Source organism: Bufo gargarizans, chromosome 1, assembly GCF_014858855.1.
Source record: "Bufo gargarizans isolate SCDJY-AF-19 chromosome 1, ASM1485885v1, whole genome shotgun sequence".
NCBI classification, from domain to species: domain Eukaryota; kingdom Metazoa; phylum Chordata; class Amphibia; order Anura; family Bufonidae; genus Bufo; species Bufo gargarizans.
The window spans coordinates 257,701,601-257,723,619 of record NC_058080.1 but is presented as its reverse complement, the minus strand read 5'-3'; the positions used below and the strand labels follow the sequence as shown (position 1 = coordinate 257,723,619).

The 22,019-nt window shown below is 39.4% G+C and overlaps 1 protein-coding gene across 1 annotated transcript in view; it reads left to right on the top strand.

The window, feature by feature from the left end:
- TBCK (TBC1 domain containing kinase) overlaps positions 1-22,019 on the top strand; it is a 342,207-nt gene that overhangs the window by 190,174 nt on the left and 130,014 nt on the right. The window contains exon 22 of the mRNA XM_044302639.1: positions 8,669-8,830. Coding sequence (XP_044158574.1) covers positions 8,669-8,830 — 162 coding nt within the window. The remainder of the gene's footprint in view (positions 1-8,668; positions 8,831-22,019) is intronic.

The window sequence follows — 22,019 nt, the reverse complement described above, 5'->3', positions numbered from 1 at the left end:
CCATAAAGCAGGTCTTGAACTTGAAACTTAAATATACAGGGGTATTCCCAAGCATTGTCAAAATGTTAAAGTGGCTTCCACCCCCTGCCTCCATTGTTAGAGTGTGACCTGGAACCTATTGAGCACAGCAGGGACAGCTGAAAGGTCCCTCCCCAACCCCTGGGGACTATATAGAGCACAGAAAGGATTCCTTACAGCACAGACCAAAAATATAGTAGGTTGGTCAGTCAGTCTAGATTTATATTTTGATTAATTGCCCAGCCCTACAAAGGTAATTGCCCAGCCCTACAAAGGACTCTTAGCTGATGAATGGTCTGCCTCTAACATATGAATGCCCTAGAAAGTAATAGAGAGAGGTATTTAATACACATCTATCACCTTAGTTTCTCCCAATACAAGAACCAAAGATTTGAGTAACAGATCAGGGCTTCAAGCTGCCCCTTGTCCCTGTCCCTATTGCTACTCTCTCCACCTGGCTCAGCTTGATTGACCCTTCTACTTGTGCCCAGTTTTTTTTATTTTTTTATTACTGTGGTGTTTCAGAGTACATATGGAGTACATTGTGGAAAAAAAACATTTCTCAGCTTTTATTTACATGAGCAGGAACTCAGATAAGAACCACACACCAGCTCTTCCAACTCCAGGCAGATAATATCAAGTGCATGGTATGAATTGTGAGTCCAGACTAAATAGAGCAGCAGTAATGACCACAAGCTGCACCTGACAAGATGTGTGGTCATTACCAACAACAACACTGCAACAAGTGAAAACAGAGAGACTGTCAGATAACCTCACGTGCCGCCAGTCTCTTAGATCTTCTAACCTCTGTCATGGGAGGGACCGTGACAGTACCTCCCATTCTACGGGTGACCTCTGGACACCCAGGACCGACCTTATCCGCATGAGCCCTGTGAAAGGCTTTCACAAGGCGACTGGCATTAACGTTGGCCGCTGGAACCCACATTCTCTCCTCTGCACAAGATACTGAAGGGATCTACGGAGAATTATTTTGAATTTTCCGCCAAATAGATGACAAAGAAGAGGAAAATCTTTCCTCCTCCGGTATACCAGAATTCTCAGTACCAGAAAATGTGCCAAACTGCAGATGGAATCCATATGCTCCAAAAAAAGGGCGACTTTACGGTTATTTATGGCAAACTCGGCCAAAGACAAAAATGAAGACCACTCCTCCTGATTCTCCGAGACAAAACATCTCAAATAAGTCTCCAGATTCTGGTTAGTGTGTTCAGTCTGCCCGTTCGACAGAGGATGAAAGGCGAGTACAAAACACCTTCCAGAATCTGGAAACAAACTGAGTCCCTCTATCAGACACCACATCAGAGGGGATACTATGTAGTTTCAAGATGTTATCGACAAACACTTGTGCAAGAGTTTTAGCATTAGGTAGACCTGATAGTGCTATAAAGTGCGACATTTTGCGGAAGCGATCAAAAACCACCAGAATCACAGTTTTCCCCTAAGGAATTCGGCAAATCTGTTATAAAGTCCATGGATAATTGAGTCCAAGGTTGGGACGGGATAGACAACGGAAGTAGCGATCCTGAAGGCCAAGTATGTGTCACCTTGGCACATGCACAAGTCTCACAAGCTGACACATAGCCCTCAATGCATTTACGCAACCCTGGCCACCAGAATCTATGGGAAATGAGATCGACCGTGGATCTGCTCCCAGGGTGTCCCGTAAGAACCACACAGTGATGTTCCTCGAACACCTTGTGACGTAGTTCCGAAGGAACAAACAACTTCCCCGGAGGACAGGAATCCGGTGCACCTCCAACACCTCTGCCTCAAATTTGGGATAAAGGGCGAATATTACTTCAGCTAAAATTAGCCCAGGATCTTCCGAATCACTCCCCATCCCAGGAAAGCTATGCGACAAAGCATTGACGTTCTTAACCCCAGGGCGATAGGTGACAACGTCATCTGGTAATGACGCCATTCCTCAAAAGCCAACTTAATGGCCAGCAACTCTTTATTACCTACTTCATAATTTCTTTCAGCAGTTGAGAGCTTTTTAAAGAAAAAAGCACATGGGCGCCATATACTAGGTAAAGGACCCTGCGACAAGACTGCTCCTACCCCTACCTAGGATGCGTCAATTTCTACAATAAATGGCTTTGACACATCAGGTTGCACCAGTGTAGGAGCAGAATCAAAACATTCCTTCACAGCTCAAAAGGCTTGTAATGCCTCATGAGACCAGACTGAGATACCCAAACCTTTCCTAGTCATGTCCGTTAACGGTTTAACAACAGTTGAGTAGTTCAAAATAAATTTACAGTAATGGGTGAACACCAAAAATCGCATAAGTGCTTTCAGATTTTCAGGTCGATCCCAGTCCAACACAGCGCGTACCTTTTTAGGATCCATACGAAAACCTGAAGATGAGAGTAGGTAAGGGTACTTTCACACTAGCGTTGTTCTTTTCCGGCATTGAGTTCCGTCCTAGGGTCTAAATACCGGGAAAAAAAATGATCAGTTTTATCCGAATGCATGCTGAATGGAGAGCAATCCATTCAGGATGCATCAGGATGTCTTCAATTCAGTGTTTTTGCCTTTTCAGGACGGATATAATACCGCAGCATGCTGCAGTTTTATCTCCGTCCAAAATTCCGGAACACTTGGCGGCATTTTTTCCCATTGACATGCATTCATTCTGGATCCGGCCCCTAGTGTTCCTGGAAAAACGGATCCAGAATCATGTGAGCAGTACATATAGCCAAAAAGTCTGAATAACCAATAAAGTAATACTACGTATAATGTGCAGGAAAAATCCCATGTTATATCAGGTGAGATAATTGGTGTATAAAAGAAGTAGAAGGAGAAAGTGAAGGCACTGTAAGTTGTGAAGGAGTTGGTGTTCTTATTACACCACTGAAACCAGGGGGACCAAAGGTCTAGATGTTTATCATGAGAGAAATTCTCCCAACTAGATATTTCCTCTAGCCTGCATATTTCATGGACTTTGTGGATCCAGTCAGATAGAGAGGGCACCTGTTCCGACAGCCAATTAAGTGGAATTAGAAGTTTTGCCGCCGCAATAAGGTAGGAAGACAATGAATGTCTATCGAGTGAATAGTGTTGGTTAGATAGGTTTAAGAGCACCAGTAAGGGTGAAATGGGGATAGCTAAGGAGCAGATTTGCTTGACAGCATTTTACACTCTTTCCCAGTAGGGGGCTATTTTCTGGCATGTCCACCATTCGTCCCCCTACTTGATCCTTACCAGATTATATGCCCCCCTCAAATCCAATTGGCACCGACAATCTGATTGAACAAATCTGGGATCAAAGGAAGGATTACGGACAGTAATGCGATTAAGCTCACGGAAGTCCAAACATGGCCTAAGAGTTACGTCCTTTTTCTTAACAAAGAAGAACCCTGCAGCCACTGGGGATTTGGTTGGTCTAATATGACCTTTAGCCAAACTCTCGCATGGCTACTCTTTCGGGTTCAGAAAGATTATACAACCGAGACTTGGGCAACCTAGCTCCGGGAATAAGGTTGACGGGGCAATCATACTCACGATGTGGAGGTAACTCCTGGTCTCCACTTTCAGAGAATACATCAGAAAAATCCCAAATAAGCAAAGTTACCACTTTAGTGGTTACAAGAGAAAGTGTCATGCTAAGACAGTTGTCTATGCAATAATCACTCTAATCAAGAATCTGTCTCACTTGCCAATCGATAGTAGGATTATGTTTGCTTAACCATGGTAAACCTAGCACCAAGGGAGCAGGCAGAACCTCCAGCACAAAACACAAAATGGATTCTTGATGAAAATCACCCACCTTTAAACGAATGTCCTGCACCATTTGTGACTAACATTTCTGTGTGAATGGAGCGGACTCAATAGCAAATACTGAAGTATTTTTCTCTAATACACTTGTTGTCAACCCATGCATACGGACGAACTGACCATCAACTAGGTTAAACCCTGCCACACTTTCAATAAATACTTCAATTCCCACAGTTTTGGAGTCTAGCACCACCTTGGCAGAAAGGAGAAATCGGGTACTACCGGCAAAGGACAAAAGTAAATTCTCAGATTCCCCACCCACACCACCAAGAGTGAGATTAGTACTAAACACATATTATTATTTTTTTTCACCTTGACGTTTAACATAAGGACATACGTTAACAAAATGTCCCTCTTTTCCACAGAAAAAGCAGAGTCTCTTCTTAAGCCTAAATTTCTTATCGCCAGGTCCAGGGGTGGCTCCTCCCTGCAGCATTGGCTCATCACCAGACATGAGCTCAAGTGTCTCTCTACCCAAAGTGTCGGAGGAGGTCGCTACCCCATATGATAGTACGTCCTGAGTGTGAGGAACCCTAGATCTCTCCCTCAGGTGTCTATCAATACGTACAAACAGAGAGACTGTCAGATAACCTCACGTGCCGCCAGTCTGTCAGATCTTCTGTCATGGGAGGGACTGTGACAGGTTTTCTCTGACTAAAAATCTCAATAGTATTCTTCACGTTCATAATGTACTGGTATCTACAGATACATCTCTATACCTGAGTATGTTGTAAGTTTTTTAAATGGTTAAAAGCAAATACATATTGTTTTAGTACTTACAAAAAATGTAAAGATGGAAAATGACTAACAATAAACACATTTTTGTTATACACACTTTGAAATGAATGTTAATATCTAGGCTGAAGAAATTCCATTTCCTATGTAGTATATTATACAGTGGCATGCAAAAGTTTGGGCACCCCTGGTCAAACACATTGAAGATAAAATGATCTCCAAAAGGCATAAAGTTTATTTTCAACATTTAAGCAATTTCAGAGTGAAAAAAGGAAAGGAGTATCTTGCAAAAGTATAGGAACCCAAAGAGATTTGAGTGCTCATATAACTTTGACCGAGCTCTCAGACCTTAAATAGCCTGTTAGGGTTAAGGCTTGTTCACAGTCATCATTAGGAAAAGCTAGATGATGCAACCTTCAAAGCTTTATTAATATCCAAACCCTATAACCTTGTGCCAAAAAACAGCAGCCATGGGTTCTTCTAAGCAACTAACACTCTGAAAATGTAAATGGCTGAGGCCCACAAAGTAGGAGAAGGCTATAAGAATGTAACAAAGCATTTTCAGGTTTCCATTTCCTTAGTTTAAAATTTAATTTTGGTCTGGAAGACAGCTGCTCATAGTATTGCTAGAAAGGCAAATCGGAACTCTTTGACCACAATGAGCAAAAGTATATTTACAGAAAAAAAGGCACAGAATTTAATGAAAAGAACACATCTCCAACCATTAAGCATGGGGGTGTATCAATCATGCTTTGGGGTTGTGTTTCAGCCAATGGCACAGGGAACATTTCACAGGTAGAGGGAAGAATGGATTCAATGAAATTCCAGTAAATTCTGAAAGCAAACATAACACCAACTGTAAAAATGCTGAAGTTGAAAAGATGATGGCGTCTACAAATGGCTAATGATCCTAATCAAACCTCAAAATCCACAATAGACTCCCTCAAAAGGCGCAAGCTGAAAGTTTTACCATGTTCCTCACAGTCCCCTGATCTGAACATCATTGAAAATCTGTGGATATACCTCAAAAGAGCATTGCATGCAAGACTGCCCAGGAATCTCATAGAACTACATGACTTTTGTAAGGAAGAAGGGATGAATATCCCTCAAACAAGAATTAAAGGACTCATGGATGGCTTAAAAAGCTTTTACAAGGTGTGATACTTGCCGAAGGGGGTGTTACTAGGTACTTATTATGCAGGGTGCCTAAAGTTTTGCTTGGGGCCCTTTTCCTTTTTTGTTATTTTGAAAATGTAAAAGATGAAGAAAAAAAAAATTGTTTTGCTTAAACGTTCTCCCGTATAGTACACTATAGCTGAGTACATTGCTCTGTATAGAAGGGTGGTGCTACCAACTCCCTTCTCCAAGAACATGTGGTACTCCCATTTAAAAGAAGCACAAGCTGGTGGAGGTACTCCTACCACCTTTAGCTGCTGTTTCCTAATGGAACAATATATGTATTGCCCTTTTGCTGACATGTCGAAGGGCGATATGCTGTAGTGGTGGCAAAATCTGGCACCATTACGGGAGCCCTCTTTTTTTTATGTACACTAATCAATATAAAGTTTAAAGTGGCTACGTATTTGAGCATGAGGTGTATCACAATGCTACAGAGCATACAATTTATCTGTAAGTATCATCTAGTTTGGAGGGGCTTATTGAAAAGAAATATACTACAGGTTATACTGAGAACTGGAATTGAAGCAAGGCAGATTTACAATGCAGGAGACATATGAAAAGGATGATTTCACGTGGCCGTTAATTTCCCAGAACACATTCTTGTTTTTAAGATGTGGAAATAGTCAAAAAGCTGAATTCCCTACAAGGAATCTTCTACATTAATGATTAAACACAAACATAGTGATTGAACTCTTGTCCGTCCTTTTTTCTCACGCTGCAAGAAAAATTAATTTCTGCCGTTGAAAGGGCAGCTCCATTGTATACTGTCGGTGAACTCTCACCTCTCTGTTCATTTGTGCAAGGCATGGAAGCACGGATGTGATGAGCAGCATTTATAAGAGGAGATAAAAGCTGCTCTGTCCTTTGAGTCTAGTGAGATGCAGCAGCATGTGTAGCAGAAATCTGCCGATTGCTCTTGAGGTTACAACAGGACAGCAAGCAGAAGCTTCAGAATATTAATTGTGAAAATCACGTTGTACTCTTGAGCGTCGAGTAAAATGCAGTGTCTGGAATTTACACACATTACATTCTTCCTGAATATCTGAGGCTGTATTCACACCACAGTAAAGAAAAAAATGGCCCTTAAAAATTGTTAAACTGTCAGTTTTTCATAGCTATTTTGCTTTCGTGTGTCACAATTTTTTTAATTCACTTCCCAGTCGTGTCAGCATATTTAACAGCTATTTGTCATCCGTTCACCATTTCTTTTTAATAGCCGTAAAAAAAAAAAGAAAAATGTAATGGCCCCTTTTTCCCCAACCCCTTGCCTCAGAGTCTCCTAGCAACCAGACAGTTTTTATTGGCCGTCAGATGGATGCCACTCTGTAGAACCATTCTAAACCCTGTTGTGGGTCCATACTTGTGGCAGGGTTGGCAATGACACATCGCAGGCTTCAGCAGTTAAAAGTCCAAATTATATTTATTTTCTGCAAAATAACGAAAATAGTGGCATCCAAGTTGTACATTCACTGGTATGAATTCCATGGCAAAAGGACACATAAACATAAAACACCTTGCCAGTCTGGGCTCTAACTAAACATAGGTTTCCTCACCTAAAATACTCAGAAACCCATGGGAGATTAGGCTTCACACAGTAAACTGGTCATGCAGCTACCAGGCATCTGATCCTGAATGAGCATTTCAGCCCTTTCTTTATCCCCACAGCATTTACTCCTGGAATTACTTCAGGCTAGGGCAAAATGTTGTACTGGTGTGGAGAGGGAATGGCAATTCCCTCTACCAACCTACCTACCATTTTATGAAATTCCAGGCCCATAAAACACTTTAAAGAGAAGTGCCTCAGCAAACTACACTTTGCTAAAACCACGCAACTGTCCTGGATTCTTTTACTCACCCATCTTGAGTATTTTTAGCAGCCAACATGTTACGACCCGTAGACTTCAATTGTTCAAAAAAAAAGGGTCATTAACCCCTTCAGGACCCTGTCATTTTTCACCTTTAGGACCAAGCTATTTTTTGCAAATCTGACGTGTCACTTTATGTGGTGATAACTTTAAAACGTTTTTACTTATCCAGGCCATTTTGAGATTGTTTTCTCGTCACTTATTGTACTTCATGACAGTGGTAAAATTGAGTAAGAAAATGTTATTTATTTTTAAAAAAATCCAAATTAACCAAAAATTTAGAAAAATTTGAAAATTTCCAAATTTCTATTTCTCTACTTTTATAATAGAAATACCTCCAAAAATAGTTATTACTTTACATTCCCCATATGTCTACTTCATGTTTGGATCATTTTGTGAATTCCATTTTATTTTTTGGGGACGTTAGAAGGCTTAGAAGTTTAGAAGCAAATCCCTATTTTTTAGGACCAGTTCAGGTCTAAAGTCACTTTGTGAGGCTTACATAATAGAAACCACCCAAAAAATTATCCTATTTTACAAACTACACCCCTTAAGGTATTCAAAACTGATTTTACAAACTTTGCTAGCCCTTTAGGTGTTTCATAAGAATTAATTGAAAATAGAGAACATTTCAAAATTTCACTTTTTTGGCAGATTTTCCATTTGAATCAATTTTTTCCAGTTACATAGCAAGGGTTAACAGCCAAAGAAAGCTCAATATTTATGGCCCTGATTCTGTAGTTTACAGAAACACCCTATATGTGGTCGTAAACAGTGATGGGCAGTTCGCAGTGTTCGCCTGCAAGCAAAATGGTGTGCAACAAAATCTTAATGCACCACAGAGTGGCTTATATGAGTTAATAAATGCCCCCCCCAATCTTTACAGTCCAGTCTAGCACTCATATGTGGCCCTCTGCTCCATTAGATGTAGAACTGTATTTGTGGCCAGCGACTTTTTCATCATATGAAAGTAGCGAGAATGAGAACTCATGTTATTTCACATTCAGATGAGCGCCTGTTCCATTTTTGTATCTACGTAACTTTATTCTCTTCTATAATCCTCTTTACAGACGTCTTTCCACTGCACAAGATCTTCCATTTGTGGGACACTCTGCTCTTGGGGAACTCCTCCTTCCCGTTCTGTATTGGAGTGGCTATTCTGCAGCAGCTGAGGGTCAGGCTTCTCGCTAATGGATTCAATGAATGCATTCTCCTATTTTCAGATTTACCAGGTAAACTATTGCCATAAAATCTAAAGGGACATCTATTGGTCTGTTATATGTCACTTTTAAAACCATGCTGTTATATTTTATTCTGTCTAAAATGTGCGTTCATGAACTTTATGGCTGCTTTACATACGGGCAGAATATCAAAGTTGTCCACAGCAACCAGTCCACTCCTATATCTCTCAAAAGTTTAGAGCTAGTGGTTCTTCTGGAGGAGTGATGGTGGAGTGGAGTGATGGTGTATGCCGGGTCATTGTATGATATTGCATTCGAAAGTATTTTTAAAAACTCTATAAATATAGGAAAAGTCTCTAGTGATGGCACTGCTATTGTGTCGTCTGTAAGCGGCTTAGCTGTATACGATGCTCTGTCTCCTCGTGCAGTTCATCTCAAATATGTAAACGAAGATACGAAATAGGAGACGGCACTCACCAGCATCTCCAACAATCTTCACCTTTTATTGCATAAAGGTGATACAGGCGGTGGGGGCGGACATAACCGCTTACTTGCATCTGCTTGTCTGCTGAATGTCCGCCCCCACCCCCTGTATCACCTTTATGCAATAAAAGGTGAAGATTGTTGGAGATGCTGGTGAGTTCCGTCTCCTATTTCGTATCTTCGTTTACATATTTGTAAAAACTGTCTTTGTTGCCCATAGCAACCTATCAACACAAGCAACACTTTCATTTTTCAAGAGCCCTAATAACCCATTAAGCACTGGACTGATTTTGGGGGGTTTTTTGCTTCCCATTTTCTAAGAGTCATATTTTTTTTGACAATTTCCATTCACATAGCTTTATGAGGGCTTGTTTTTTTTTTTTTTGACAAGTTATATTTTTTATTGGTGCCATTAACTGTACCATATCCTTTATTGAAAAGTGGAAAGAAGCATTTTTTGTGTGGTAAAATTGAAAGAAAAAATTGCAATTCGACCATTATCTTTTGGGTTTTGTTTTTACAGTATTCACTGTGTACTAAAAATGACATTACCTTTAAGCCTCTTTCACACTACCGTATGGCTATTTCAGTGTTTTGCGGTCCGTTTTTCACAGATCTGTTGTTCCGTTATGTTTCTGTTTTGGTTCCGTTTTTCTGTTCCGTTTTCCCGTATGGCATATACAGTATACAGTAGTTACATAGAACAAATTGGGCTGGGCATAACATTTTCAATAGATGGTTCCGCAAAAAACGGAACGGATACGGAAGACAAACGAATGCATTTCCGTATGCATTCCGGTTTTTTTACTGACCCATTGACTTTAATGGAGCCACGGAACATGATTTGCAGCTAAATATAGGACATGTTCTATCTTTGCACGGAACAGAGATACAGAAAAACTGAATGCATACGGAGTACATTCCATTTTTTTTGCGGACCCATTGAAATGAATTTCCGTATACGGACCGTATACGGAACACAAAAAACGGCCCACAAAACGGGAAAAAAAAACGTAGTGTGAAAGAGGCCTTATTGTGTAGGTCGGTACGATTACGGACATACCAAATTTATATTGTTTTTCCTATTTTTTACTGCTCTTTTTACAAATAGCATCATTGAAAAGAATATATACTTTGTGTCACCATATTCTGACACCCATAACTTTTTTGTATTTCATTGTATAGAGCTGTGTGAGGGCTTTTGCGTGTGGGCGGTAGTTTTTATTGGTACCATTTTAAGGTCATATCACTTCTTGTTTATTTATTTTCAAGGTGGCAAGGTGACCAAAAAGGTGATTACAGCATTTAGACTTTTTTTCTGTTACTGTGTTCACTTTGCAGGATAAATACTTAGTTAAATACTAAGTTAGTAACGGACATTTTCAGACACAATACCAGTAATGTTTATGTTTTTATATGTAAAATTAGAAAAAGGGGACATTTTGAATCTTTATCATTTTGATTTTTTTTATAGTTTTGAAAACTATTTTTTCCCCAAAAAAGTTATGGGTGTCAGAATATGGTAAAGGATATATTTTTTTCAATGATGCTATTTAAAAAAGATATATTGTAATCACAGAGTACCGTTAACAGTGTAAAATGTAACCTTTACTGACGATCATTAAAAATCACCCAATTTGTGCCCTTAAAAAGCAATTAACAATGAGGCTGGGCAGGACAAGGAAAAGAAAATTGACTCACCCTCACACTTGCCCTATCAAACTGTTAGGCCCTGCCTAGCAAAACGGAATGGCCGCCCCGATAGGGGCGATCCCGTGTCAGGAACCTCCTAATAAGCCCTATATGTCCCTGACATGGGATAGATACCGCCACCCGAGAAGAGACCTAGTATGACTACAGTCCAGTAGTAATGTCATAAGTCAATGCATGTATCAGAAAATAATAAAGTTACAACAAAAATAATCGCACATAATACATACAGTGGATATAAAAAGTCTACACACCCCTGTTAAAATGTCAGGTTTTAACCACCTCAGCCCCCCTAGCTTAAACCCCCTTAATGACCAGACCACTTTTTACAATTCTGCACTACACTACTTTCACCGTTTATTGCTCGGTCATGCAACTTACCACCCAAATGAATTTTACCTCCTTTTCTTCTCACTAATAGAGCTTTCATTTGGTGGTATTTCATTGCTGCTGACATTTTTACTTTTTTTGTTATTAATCGAAATTTACTGAAATTTTTGAAAAAAAAATGATATTTTTCACTTTCAATTGTAATTTTTTTTTTAAAACACGACATCTATATATAAATTTTTCTCTAAATTTATTGTTCTACATGTCTTTGATAAAAAAAAATGTTTGGGTAAAAAAAAAAAATTGTTTGGGTAAAAGTTAAAGCGTTTACAAACTATGGTACAAAAATGTGAATTTCCGCTTTTTGAAGCAGCTCTGAATTTCTGAGCACCTGTCATGTTTCCTGAGGTTCTACAATGCCCAGACAGTAGAAAAACCCCACAAATGACCCCATTTCGGAAAGTAGACACCCTAAGGTATTCGCTGATGGGCATAGTGAGTTCATAGAACTTTTTATTTTTATTTTTTTCCAATATAGTTTTTATTAATTTTCTCCCATTTCAAAGAACAATAACAGACATACAATTATCTGACATATGACATCAATTGTAAATTTCCAGTATCACACATCAATATGGTCATGGTTATGATCATACATTTTTGTCATGTTATAAAGTATTTTGTGATAACAAACAAAAAAGAGGAAAATTACCCCCACACCCTCCCCTCTCCCGCCCTCCCCCCAACTATCCCCTGCATCAGCCAATTCTCCATATCCACCTCTCCAATCCTCAGAAGCAAAATACCAGGTTACATAACTCTCAGAGTTCCCAGTGCATCCTTTAAATCCTCTAACAGATACCATGCAGAACTTTTTATTTTTTGTCACAAAAAATGAAAATGATGATTTATTTATTTTTTTCTTACAAAGTCTCATATTCCACTAACTTGTGACAAAAAATAAAAACTTCCATGAACGCACTATGCCCATCACGAAATACCTTGGGGTGTCTTCTTTCCAAAATGGGGTCACTTGTGGGGTAGTTATACTGCCCTGGCATTTTAGGGGCCCTAATGTGTGAGAAGTAGTTTAAAATCAAAATGTGTAAAAAATGCCCTGTGAAATCCTAAAGGTGCTCTTTGGAATGTGGGCCCCTTTGCCCACCTAGGCTGCAAAAAAGTGTCACACATGTGGTATCGCCGTACTCGGAAGAAGTAGGGCAATGTGTTTTGGGGTGTATTTTTACACATACCCATGCTGGGTGAGATATATCTCTCTAAAAGTCAACTTTTCCCATTTTTTTATACAAAGTTGTCATTATGTCACCCAGCATGGGTATATGTAAAAAGACACCCCAAAACACATTGCCCTACTTCTCCTGAGTACGGCGATACCACATGTGTGACACTTTTTTGCAGATGCGCAAAGGGGCCCAAATTCCTTTTAGGAGGGCATTTTTAGACATTTGGATCCCAGACTTCTTCTCACGCTTTAGGGCCCCTAAAATGCCAGGGCAGTATAAATACCCCACATGTGACCCCATTTTAGAAACAAGACACCCCAAGGTATTCAATGAGGGGCATGGCGAGTTCAGGGGGATGATCAATGACAGGGGGGTGATCAATGAAAGGGGGTCATTAATCACCCCCCTGTAAGGCTCCATTCAGACGTCCGTATGTGTTTTGCGGATCCGAAAAGGGACCACCAGAGGACCAGGTAGCAGGTATATTAGACACTGTTATCAAAACAGCGTCTAATATACCTGTTAGGGGTTAAAAAAAATCGCATCTACAGCCTGCCAGCACCACGATCGCCGCTGGCAGGCTGTAGATCCACTCGCTTACTTGCAGTTCCTGTGACTCTGCCTGAGACAGCCGCCTCCGGACCGCGATCCTGCGTTAGGCGGTCCGGAGGCGGTTAATGAGACAAAGATAAATCATTTCAGAACTTTTTCCACCTTTAATGTGACCTATAAACTGTACCACTCAATTGAAAAACAAACTGAAATCTTTTAGGTGGAGGTAAGAAAACAAAAAAAAACTAAAATAATGTGGTTGCATAAGTGTTCACACCCTCTTATAACTGGTGATGTAGCTGTGTTCAGAATTAAGCAATCAAATCCAAATTATGTTAAATAGGAGTCAGCATACACCTGCCATCATTTAAAGTGCCTCTGATTAACCCCAAATAAAGTTTCACTGCTCTAGTTGGTCTTTCCTGAAATTTTCTTGGTCGAATCCCACAGCAAAAGCCATGGTCCACAGAGAGCTTCCAAAACATCAGAGGGATCTCATTGTTAAAAGGTATCAGTCAGAAGAAGGGTACAAAAGAATTTCCAAGGCATTAGATATACCATGGAACACAACTAAGACAGTCATCATCAAGTGGAGGAAATATGGCACAACAGTGATATTACCAAGAACTGGACGTCCCTCCAAAATTGATGAAAAGACGAGAAGAAAACTGGTCTGGGAGGCTACCAAGAGGCCTACAGCAACATTAAAGGAGCTGCAGGAATATCTAGCAAGTACTGGCTGTGTGGTACATGTGACAACAATCTCCCGTATTCTTCATATGTCTGGGCTATGGGGTAGAGTGGCAGGACGAAAGCCTTTTCTTACGAAGAAAAACATTCAAGCCAGGCTACATTTTGCAAAAACATATCTGAAGTCTCCCAAAAGCATGTGTTATGGTCTGATGAAACCAAGGTTGAACTTTTTGGTCATAATTCCAAAAAATATGTTTGGTGCAAAAACAACACTGCACATCACCAAAAGAACACCATACCCACAGTGAAGCATGGTGGTGGCAGCATCATGCTTCGGGGCTGTTTTTCTTCAGCTGGAACTGGGGCCTTAGTTTAGCTAGAGGGAATTATGAACAGTTCCAAATGCCAGTCAATATTGGCACAAAACCTTCAGGCTCTGCTAGAAAGCTGAACATGAAGAGGAACTTCATCTTTAAGCATGACAACGACCCAAAGCATACATCCAAATCAACAAAGGAATGGCTTCACCAGAAGAAGATTAAAGTTTTGGAATGGCCCAGCCAGAGCCCAGACCTGAATCCGATTGAAAATCTGTGGGGTGATCTGAAGAGGGCAGATTTGGAGGGTATTTGCAAAGAAGAGTGGGCAAATCTTGCCAAGTCAAAATGTGCCATGCTGATAGTCTCATACCCCAAAAGACTGAGTGCTGTAATAAAATCAAAAGGTGCTTCAACAAAGTATTAGTTTAAGGGTGTGCACACCTAAAAGATTTCAGTTGGATTTTCAATTGAGTTGTACAGTTTATCGGTCACATTAAAGGTGGAAAAAGTTCTGAAATGATTTATCTTTGTTTCATTTTCACAGAAAACCGACATTTTAACAGAGGTGTGTAGAATTTTCATATCCACTGTATATGCTCCCAAGTAAACCCGTTGCATCCAGGTTTTGATTACCAGTAGGGGAAAAAAAACATACCATATGTCCCAGGAATGCAAACTTTGTTCCAATGCGTTTCTCTGAATCGTTCTCTTGCGTTAGTTCATCAGGGGACCACATATAACAAAAAGACTCCAAAAAACAAACAATGCAGAAATGGAGGCAATGATATTTGTGCAAATCAGATTATATTATTGTAGTAATACCAAATGATAATGGTAAATCTCATGGCCATAAAGAAAGACTATTCCCAGATATTTAGGACCAAATACAATGCATCTACATCATATGCCAAATGTCCACAGTGCTTCTACTACTTAGACCCTTGTAAACTTCTACCACACACCATTTAAATACTGATAATCAAAGTATGGCTTTCCATAAAATCGAAATTGCTGGGTAGGCCAATAAACATAACAATTGCTATGACAGAAAGGGGGAGGAAACGATTTATACTTCCCCAAATCCTAGATGAGAGGCCAAGCCTGGAGAGGGTACGATAAGGGATCAGTCTGGGTCAGCATTAAAAAAAGTGCAGTAAAACATAAGAAAAAACAATATAAATTTGGTATGCCTATAATCGTATTGACCTACACAATAAAGGTAATTTTTAGTGCACAGTGAACGCCCTAAAAACAAAACCCAAAAGACAATGGTCGAATTGCATTTTTTTCTTTTAATTTCACCACTCAAAAATGTTTCTTTCCACTTTTCAATAAACAATATAGTAGATTAAACGGTACCACTAAAAAATATCACTTGTCCCCATCCCGCCAAAAAAAAAACAAGCTCTTATAAGGCTATGTGAATGGAAACTGTGAAAATAATATGACTCTTGGAAAGCGGGAAGTAAAAAAATAAAATAAAATTGGTCAAGTGCTTAACGGGTTAATAGGGCTCTTTAAAAATGAAAGTGTTGCTTGTGTTGATTGGTTGCTATGGGCAAAAAAGATGTTTATGCAGTCCACCGCACGCCGTGGAAACACTCAGACCAGCCATCCAGCTTGACAAAGGGCACCGAACTGGGCCCGAAACGTTGCAATAAGCAATAAATGTCTTGAGATTGTACCGAGATTGTACCACTGGTAAATAAAGATTGAATATAAAGCTACCCTGCTGACCTTGGTGTGCTGTCTCTGAAACACTTATTGAAAGCTACCAGATGCACATCTGATCTACATGTGCATACTATTACTTTAAGAGGTTAAAAGTTACAGTTGGGCTGTGATTGTTTTATAAATCTCTCTTGTCTAGATGATGACTCTCTGGGTATCTCAGATTGATGACTAGGATATGTTTTTCATGATTCAAGTGGATCATCATAGGGCGTTTCATATCTTATTTTCTATAAAATTGCTGTTCTGTGGAAAAAGAGACAGGTTCATTTGTTTGTGCGATGAATTCTTATGATTTTTTTTGTTAAAATTAAGAGGCATATCGTACCAGAATTTGACCATTTTCACACAACAGTTTTTTGCATCAGTATTTGTAAGCCAAAACAGGAGTGAAGCATACAGGGCAAAAGTATAATGGAAAGATTTGTGTCTCGTATGTGTTTTGGATCACAAATACTAATGAAAAATACTGATCGTCTGAAAGTGGCCTAGGGTAAGTCCAGACTTAGTGGGGATTTTTCATGTTACATGTGGCTTTTGCGACAGAACTTTCTTCAGATTTTTTACACTTTCACTCTTTGAATTTCTTATATATTGTTTGGTCAGTACTACTGTGTGTACTGGTATTATTGGTTTTTTTTATTTTTCTGTGTGCGCTGTCTTCTACATAAGCCATTCCACATAGGACCAGTAAGTACCTGTAATATGTTTTTAATGTGCATAAGCAATTCAAGGAGACAAATTAAAATCTTTTAAGGAATTTTCCAGGATTTTGATATTGATGGTCTATCTTCAAGATAAGCCATCAGCATCTGATCTTCAGGGGTCTGATCAGCTGTTTCCGAGAAGCTCCCGCACTGCTACATCCCACACAGATACGTCCACTGCTTCACTGCTCCTATTCACTTGAATGCTGCAGTTACCAGTTTCATCCGCTACACAATGGACGTAGCTGTGTACTTACGGTGCTGGAAATATGCTACTCAGGAACAGCTGATCAGTGGTGGTGCAGGTGTCCTACTACTGCTGATCAGATATTGATGGCCTGTCCTGAAGATAGGCCATCTATATATAAATCCTGGAATACTGAATTTTGTTTGTTATTGAACTTGTCAATAGCTGATGCTCCTGGCACCACCATAAATTTCCATCTACACATCTGTTTAGCAGTGGTATTGTGGTTGCTTTGTGGAAGGTGTGTTGCCTGTGGCATATTAGGAAGGATAGCAGTCAGCCGTGTCCTAGCTCTGCTATTTCTCCCCAGGACACATTCCTGTCTCTGAAGAACCAGAATTGCCCTCTTCAGAGAGGAAATTAAAATATTTCACTCAGGTACATTGTATTATTTGGTCTGTGGGAGAGTAAAAAAATAATATTTCTTAAAGCAGGTCTTGTTTATATGATTAATTGACATATTCTTTTAATTTCCGGAATCTTGTCATTAAATCAGTCCAGAATGCCTCAATTGACTCTTCTGTAGAATACTACTTTCTCGTTTGTACAGTACAAATAACTAGAATTGTATTAATGCCTCTAGACATTTGAATATTATTGCCTTCTTCAGGCTACCATCGGTAAATAGCCTTTTAAATCCTTGGTAGAGCGTGTATTACTATATTTCATAAGAATTCATAGTCTCAAAAATGTTAAACATTTTGTACATAATCACTGGTCAAACTGCTTTGTTCTAATTTCCTTTTCTAACAACATACTGTATGCAAATATTGTTGAGAATGTTAGAGAAAACACCTTGTATCTGACAGTATTGGAAAGTGAAAAACTTTGAGTGAATTGGAAATAGTTTTTATTAGTCATGAATCCCATAAAAAACCTTAAGGACTGCCAACATGCATTCATAGAAAAGCCACTAAAATGAAAAGCAAAGAGCATGGTGCTTCGTAGTGCACACTGTATGTTTGTAAAATGAGGTGATAACAATATTGCTCTTGCTTCATGAGATTGTGCTATGTGTGTACAATCTGGCTGTAGGCTTGATATTACAGTAGTTCTGCTTCCATGCTGCTTGGCCCAATCACAGAGGTCATAGTAATTTGGTGTAAGGTTTGAATCATTTATCAAAAATCTAGGACATTTTGAGTGCAGGTAGACGCTCCCAGGAAGCTATGGGAAGATGATGTTTTAGGTGCTATGTTAGAGACTACCCGTTACGGCACCGAACTGGCAACTTCATCAGGTGTACACACTCAAGGGAAAAAACATGGGTTTAAATACGTGTTTGATCAGGAAAATATCAAGATACCAACAAAGAGAAGGTGAAAAGGAAGCTGATACCCAAAACGGAAGGTTGAAAATCTGATACCAGCAGGAAGACGGTCAAAAGGAAGCTGGTGCCAAAAATGAGGTCAGAATCAGAAGGATGAAAAAGGGTTGAAAGGAAATTGATGCCACAAATTGGTCTAGTAAATAGTCGTTTAAATAAATACATTAATAAGAACATAAGAAATATGTCATAAAATATATAATAAAACATAAAAATTCAGTTATGAGTGAATAGGGATTCAAAAATAATTGTGAAAAAGGCTCCACTGATCCATCATAATTAGTGCACATGTAGAAGTACTTAAAAATTGATAAATAGTAGAGCATAAAACATAATTTGTAAAATTCTGTGTTATTTAATGCAATAAAAATTCAAAAACCAAAGTGAGGGATTAACATTATGGGTTAATAAGTTCATTGACGTCCCCCTGGTTCTAAGCATTCTAGCTCAGAAATCCAGAAGGATTCTCTCTGCTTTATCTTCACGAATCTGTTTGGCATACTGGGGAGATCGGTTTGATATGGTTTATTGAGATGTTGCTAAAATCTTTCTTGTGCAGTAGCAAGCAGTGTGGTGAAATAACGTTAGATACATTGGATCGGAGTTTGTTGATCCTACACCTCTGGATCATGTGCCCAGTGTACTGTAAATGACAGGTCCATTGCAGTAAATACACAACATGATCAGAGCCACGGTTAAGGAAAGTTTTGATATTAAAGGTCTCATTAGACAATGGATCTAAACCTTGTTGTTCTATGGGCGAGAACTGCTCCTGTCACATTTGAAAACTCCTATAACAAATGAGAAGATGATGCTAGTCTTGGACTTTACTTTGCGTAGTTGTCTAGGGGCTAAGGTATTTCACAGGGTGATTCCTTTTGACCTTCTTGTGGGTTTATTGATGTTTTCTAACCCAAACATGTATTTTAACATTGTTTTTGTGTTTTGGGTGCTTACACTTGAAGGTACCAGTTCCATGCAAAATGTGTACTATCGAATAAAGGATCTAAACTTTATCTTCATGTACCCTCTTGTGTGCTTCTACCTGTACTGAAAGTGGTCCCAGATTTTTTGATGAATGTTTCATACAGTAATGGAAAATGGTCCTGGTCATAAATTTTTTTTTTTTGGGGGGGGTTTGCGGTACAGTGTAAATTCAGGCTAAAAACTAAATGTATGACCTGTATTTTTACTCATTTATATTCGATGTGAAACATCTTCTTTTTTTCTAATCTCATTTTATTTCCTGATTGTATGTTTTTACTGTATTTTCTTCACATTATTATGGGACCGTCATCTTGTATGAGATGCTGGTAACGGCGCTCAGAGTCATATGGACTATAGGCCACAGTGGATGTTGATTGACTTCTGTGGGAGAGTTTTCTAGACATGCTCTGTGATTATTATGTCATTATGAACAGAGAAGCAGTATATAAGCTGTGATCATCGTATTTTGGGAATGATGTAATCTGTGAATGAAAGGTAAAGATAAAAAGTCAATGACGATATTGCATTATTATTTATTTTTTTTATTATTTTTTTTATTCGTCTCCAGAAGGCCTAATCAAAGTTAATCAATGAGTTTTGTGTACATTAAAAACTACAACTTGTCCCGCAAAAAAAACAAGCCCTACTTTGGCTACATGGATGGAAAAATGTAAAAAAAAAAGCTAAAGCTCTTAGAATGCAAAGAACAAAAAATGAAAAAATTGCTTGTCACTAAAGTGCAAAATGCATACGGGGAAGAAATGACTAAAGATAAAAAATACACATTACAGTTTAGCAATAGGAACAGAAATTGACATTGGTTTGCCTGCAAATCAAAATCAGTGTACATAAAAGAAGAATAGGCCATCCTGACTATAAAATGACAGTATCAACACAGCATTTCTAAATTCCACCCTATAAAGAAATATGTCAGATATCAGGAGAATAGAACAAGGAGACCATACCTTATTAAAATATTGGATCACATGATGATGATCTATACTGTACGTGAAATAACTGGTACTTGCCAGACTTGTGTATTCCATTTAGCAGCTGCATAAATTTGACCACCCAGTAAGATATGTTGCGTTAATATGAAAGTAGGATTATTCATATTAATAATCAGTGATGGCCAGTTCGCCGTGTTCGCTCGCGAACACATGCGGGCTGCCATCTTGAATCACAAGTCCGGCGAGGCACAGGTAAGCCCTTACCTGTGCCTGCGCCGTGAGCCGGTCTGAAACAAATGCGGTCACCGGGAGCAGGCAGTTCCGAGAACAGCCACCAGGGGCCTTCATCGGGCTGTTCTCGGAACTGCCTGCTCCCAGTGACTGCATTTGTTTTAGACCGGCTCGCGGGCGAACTGGCCATCACTGTTAATGGGTTTATACCCAAGAAGACAAACATGGTCTGGTTGGACATGGATGCCCTGTGATCTCTTCTATTAGATTTGTTATATGGGTCTAAAAATTATCTGCAATAGGGCCACCAAATATGTAGCGTTGTACCTCTAAGTGCACATCCTCTAAAGCATAATGGTGAAACAATATTGTATGTAACATGAAACCTAACTGGAACATAATTTTTCTTATACAGAGTGTTAAGAGATGTCTCTACTAGAGATATTTGCCAGATACCCTTACATAAAGAGGACATTTCATTGGTTTGTAGTAAGTGAGATATATCTGTACCTGTGGGGTACCCCTCCCTCCCGCTGTGCTGCCACCCTGCCTGTTAGCGCTTCTGGGCCCTGTTATGGTCCCCTGCAAATTTTGCACTCAGTATGCTAATACTGAGCATCGGAGCAATGGGGAGGAGACGCAGTGCCATCTTCCAGAACCGTCTACTACTACCCATGCTACATTGTGGGCCACAGGTTAATCAGAGATACAAGATATTAAAGCTTATTATAGATTGTATAGGATTGTAGGTGCACAGAATACAGTCAGCTTTTTTTCAATGATGGCATTAGGTGGACTCAACAACCCTGAGACATTAATGCTTTTCCTGTCCTCACGCTGACTGGCACTGTGCAAATTGTGGTAAATGTGGTCCAATTTTATGCTATACAGTAAAGTATGAGGGATAGCGGTGGTTCTTAATCATTGGTTTACACGGACAATATATGGAATATAGAATATAAAACACACAAACTACTATATTTAAACTCTTTGAGCGTTTAAATCAGCTTCTTGTTTAAGGACTTCTATTCTACTACATTAACTGTATGACAGCAGCAGAAGTGCTGAAGCCCTCAGTGAATATTGCATTCTGTGCATGGATTTCTTGCCTGACATTCATTTTATTGAGCTGGTTACGCTGTAAAACGCTGTGCTTTCTCTCTGCAGTGGTGGTTTCTCTTTGTGTTAGGACCGCCTTGAGGCTTTGACCTGCTGGAATTACAAATTACCATCATTCTAATTTTTCAAAAGAGCAGATAATGCTTATTCTGTGCCGAACTCCCACAGAGGCTTGCAGAGCGCTTTCATATTAATTAATTCATCGGAAGACATGTGTAGACTATTTGCAGTACTTTGGCCGCTTCTCCCTGATATATTTTTATTTTAACTGTATTATGTGTTATACACTGCGGGTATAGCAGTGTCAAAGGTTTCCAGGACATTCTGCAGTGACATGAAGGGATTGAAGCAGGACTCCTGTTGAGATCTGAAATATCTTCATGCCAAGACCCCATGGGTGATACCTACTTGCTATGTTTTTTCTTTAGTATTGGCTGCTCTATAGATCTGCTCCATTAGGGCGTTATGACCAGTGTTTTCAGCTTAGACGCATGCTGGTGTGAAGCAGAAGTCTGATGTAGTCTGAAACACACCTCCTTTTAGGCTGCTGAACTGCAGCTTCCTCATTTCCATGGTACATTCGCACACATTGCATCCACAGGAAATCTC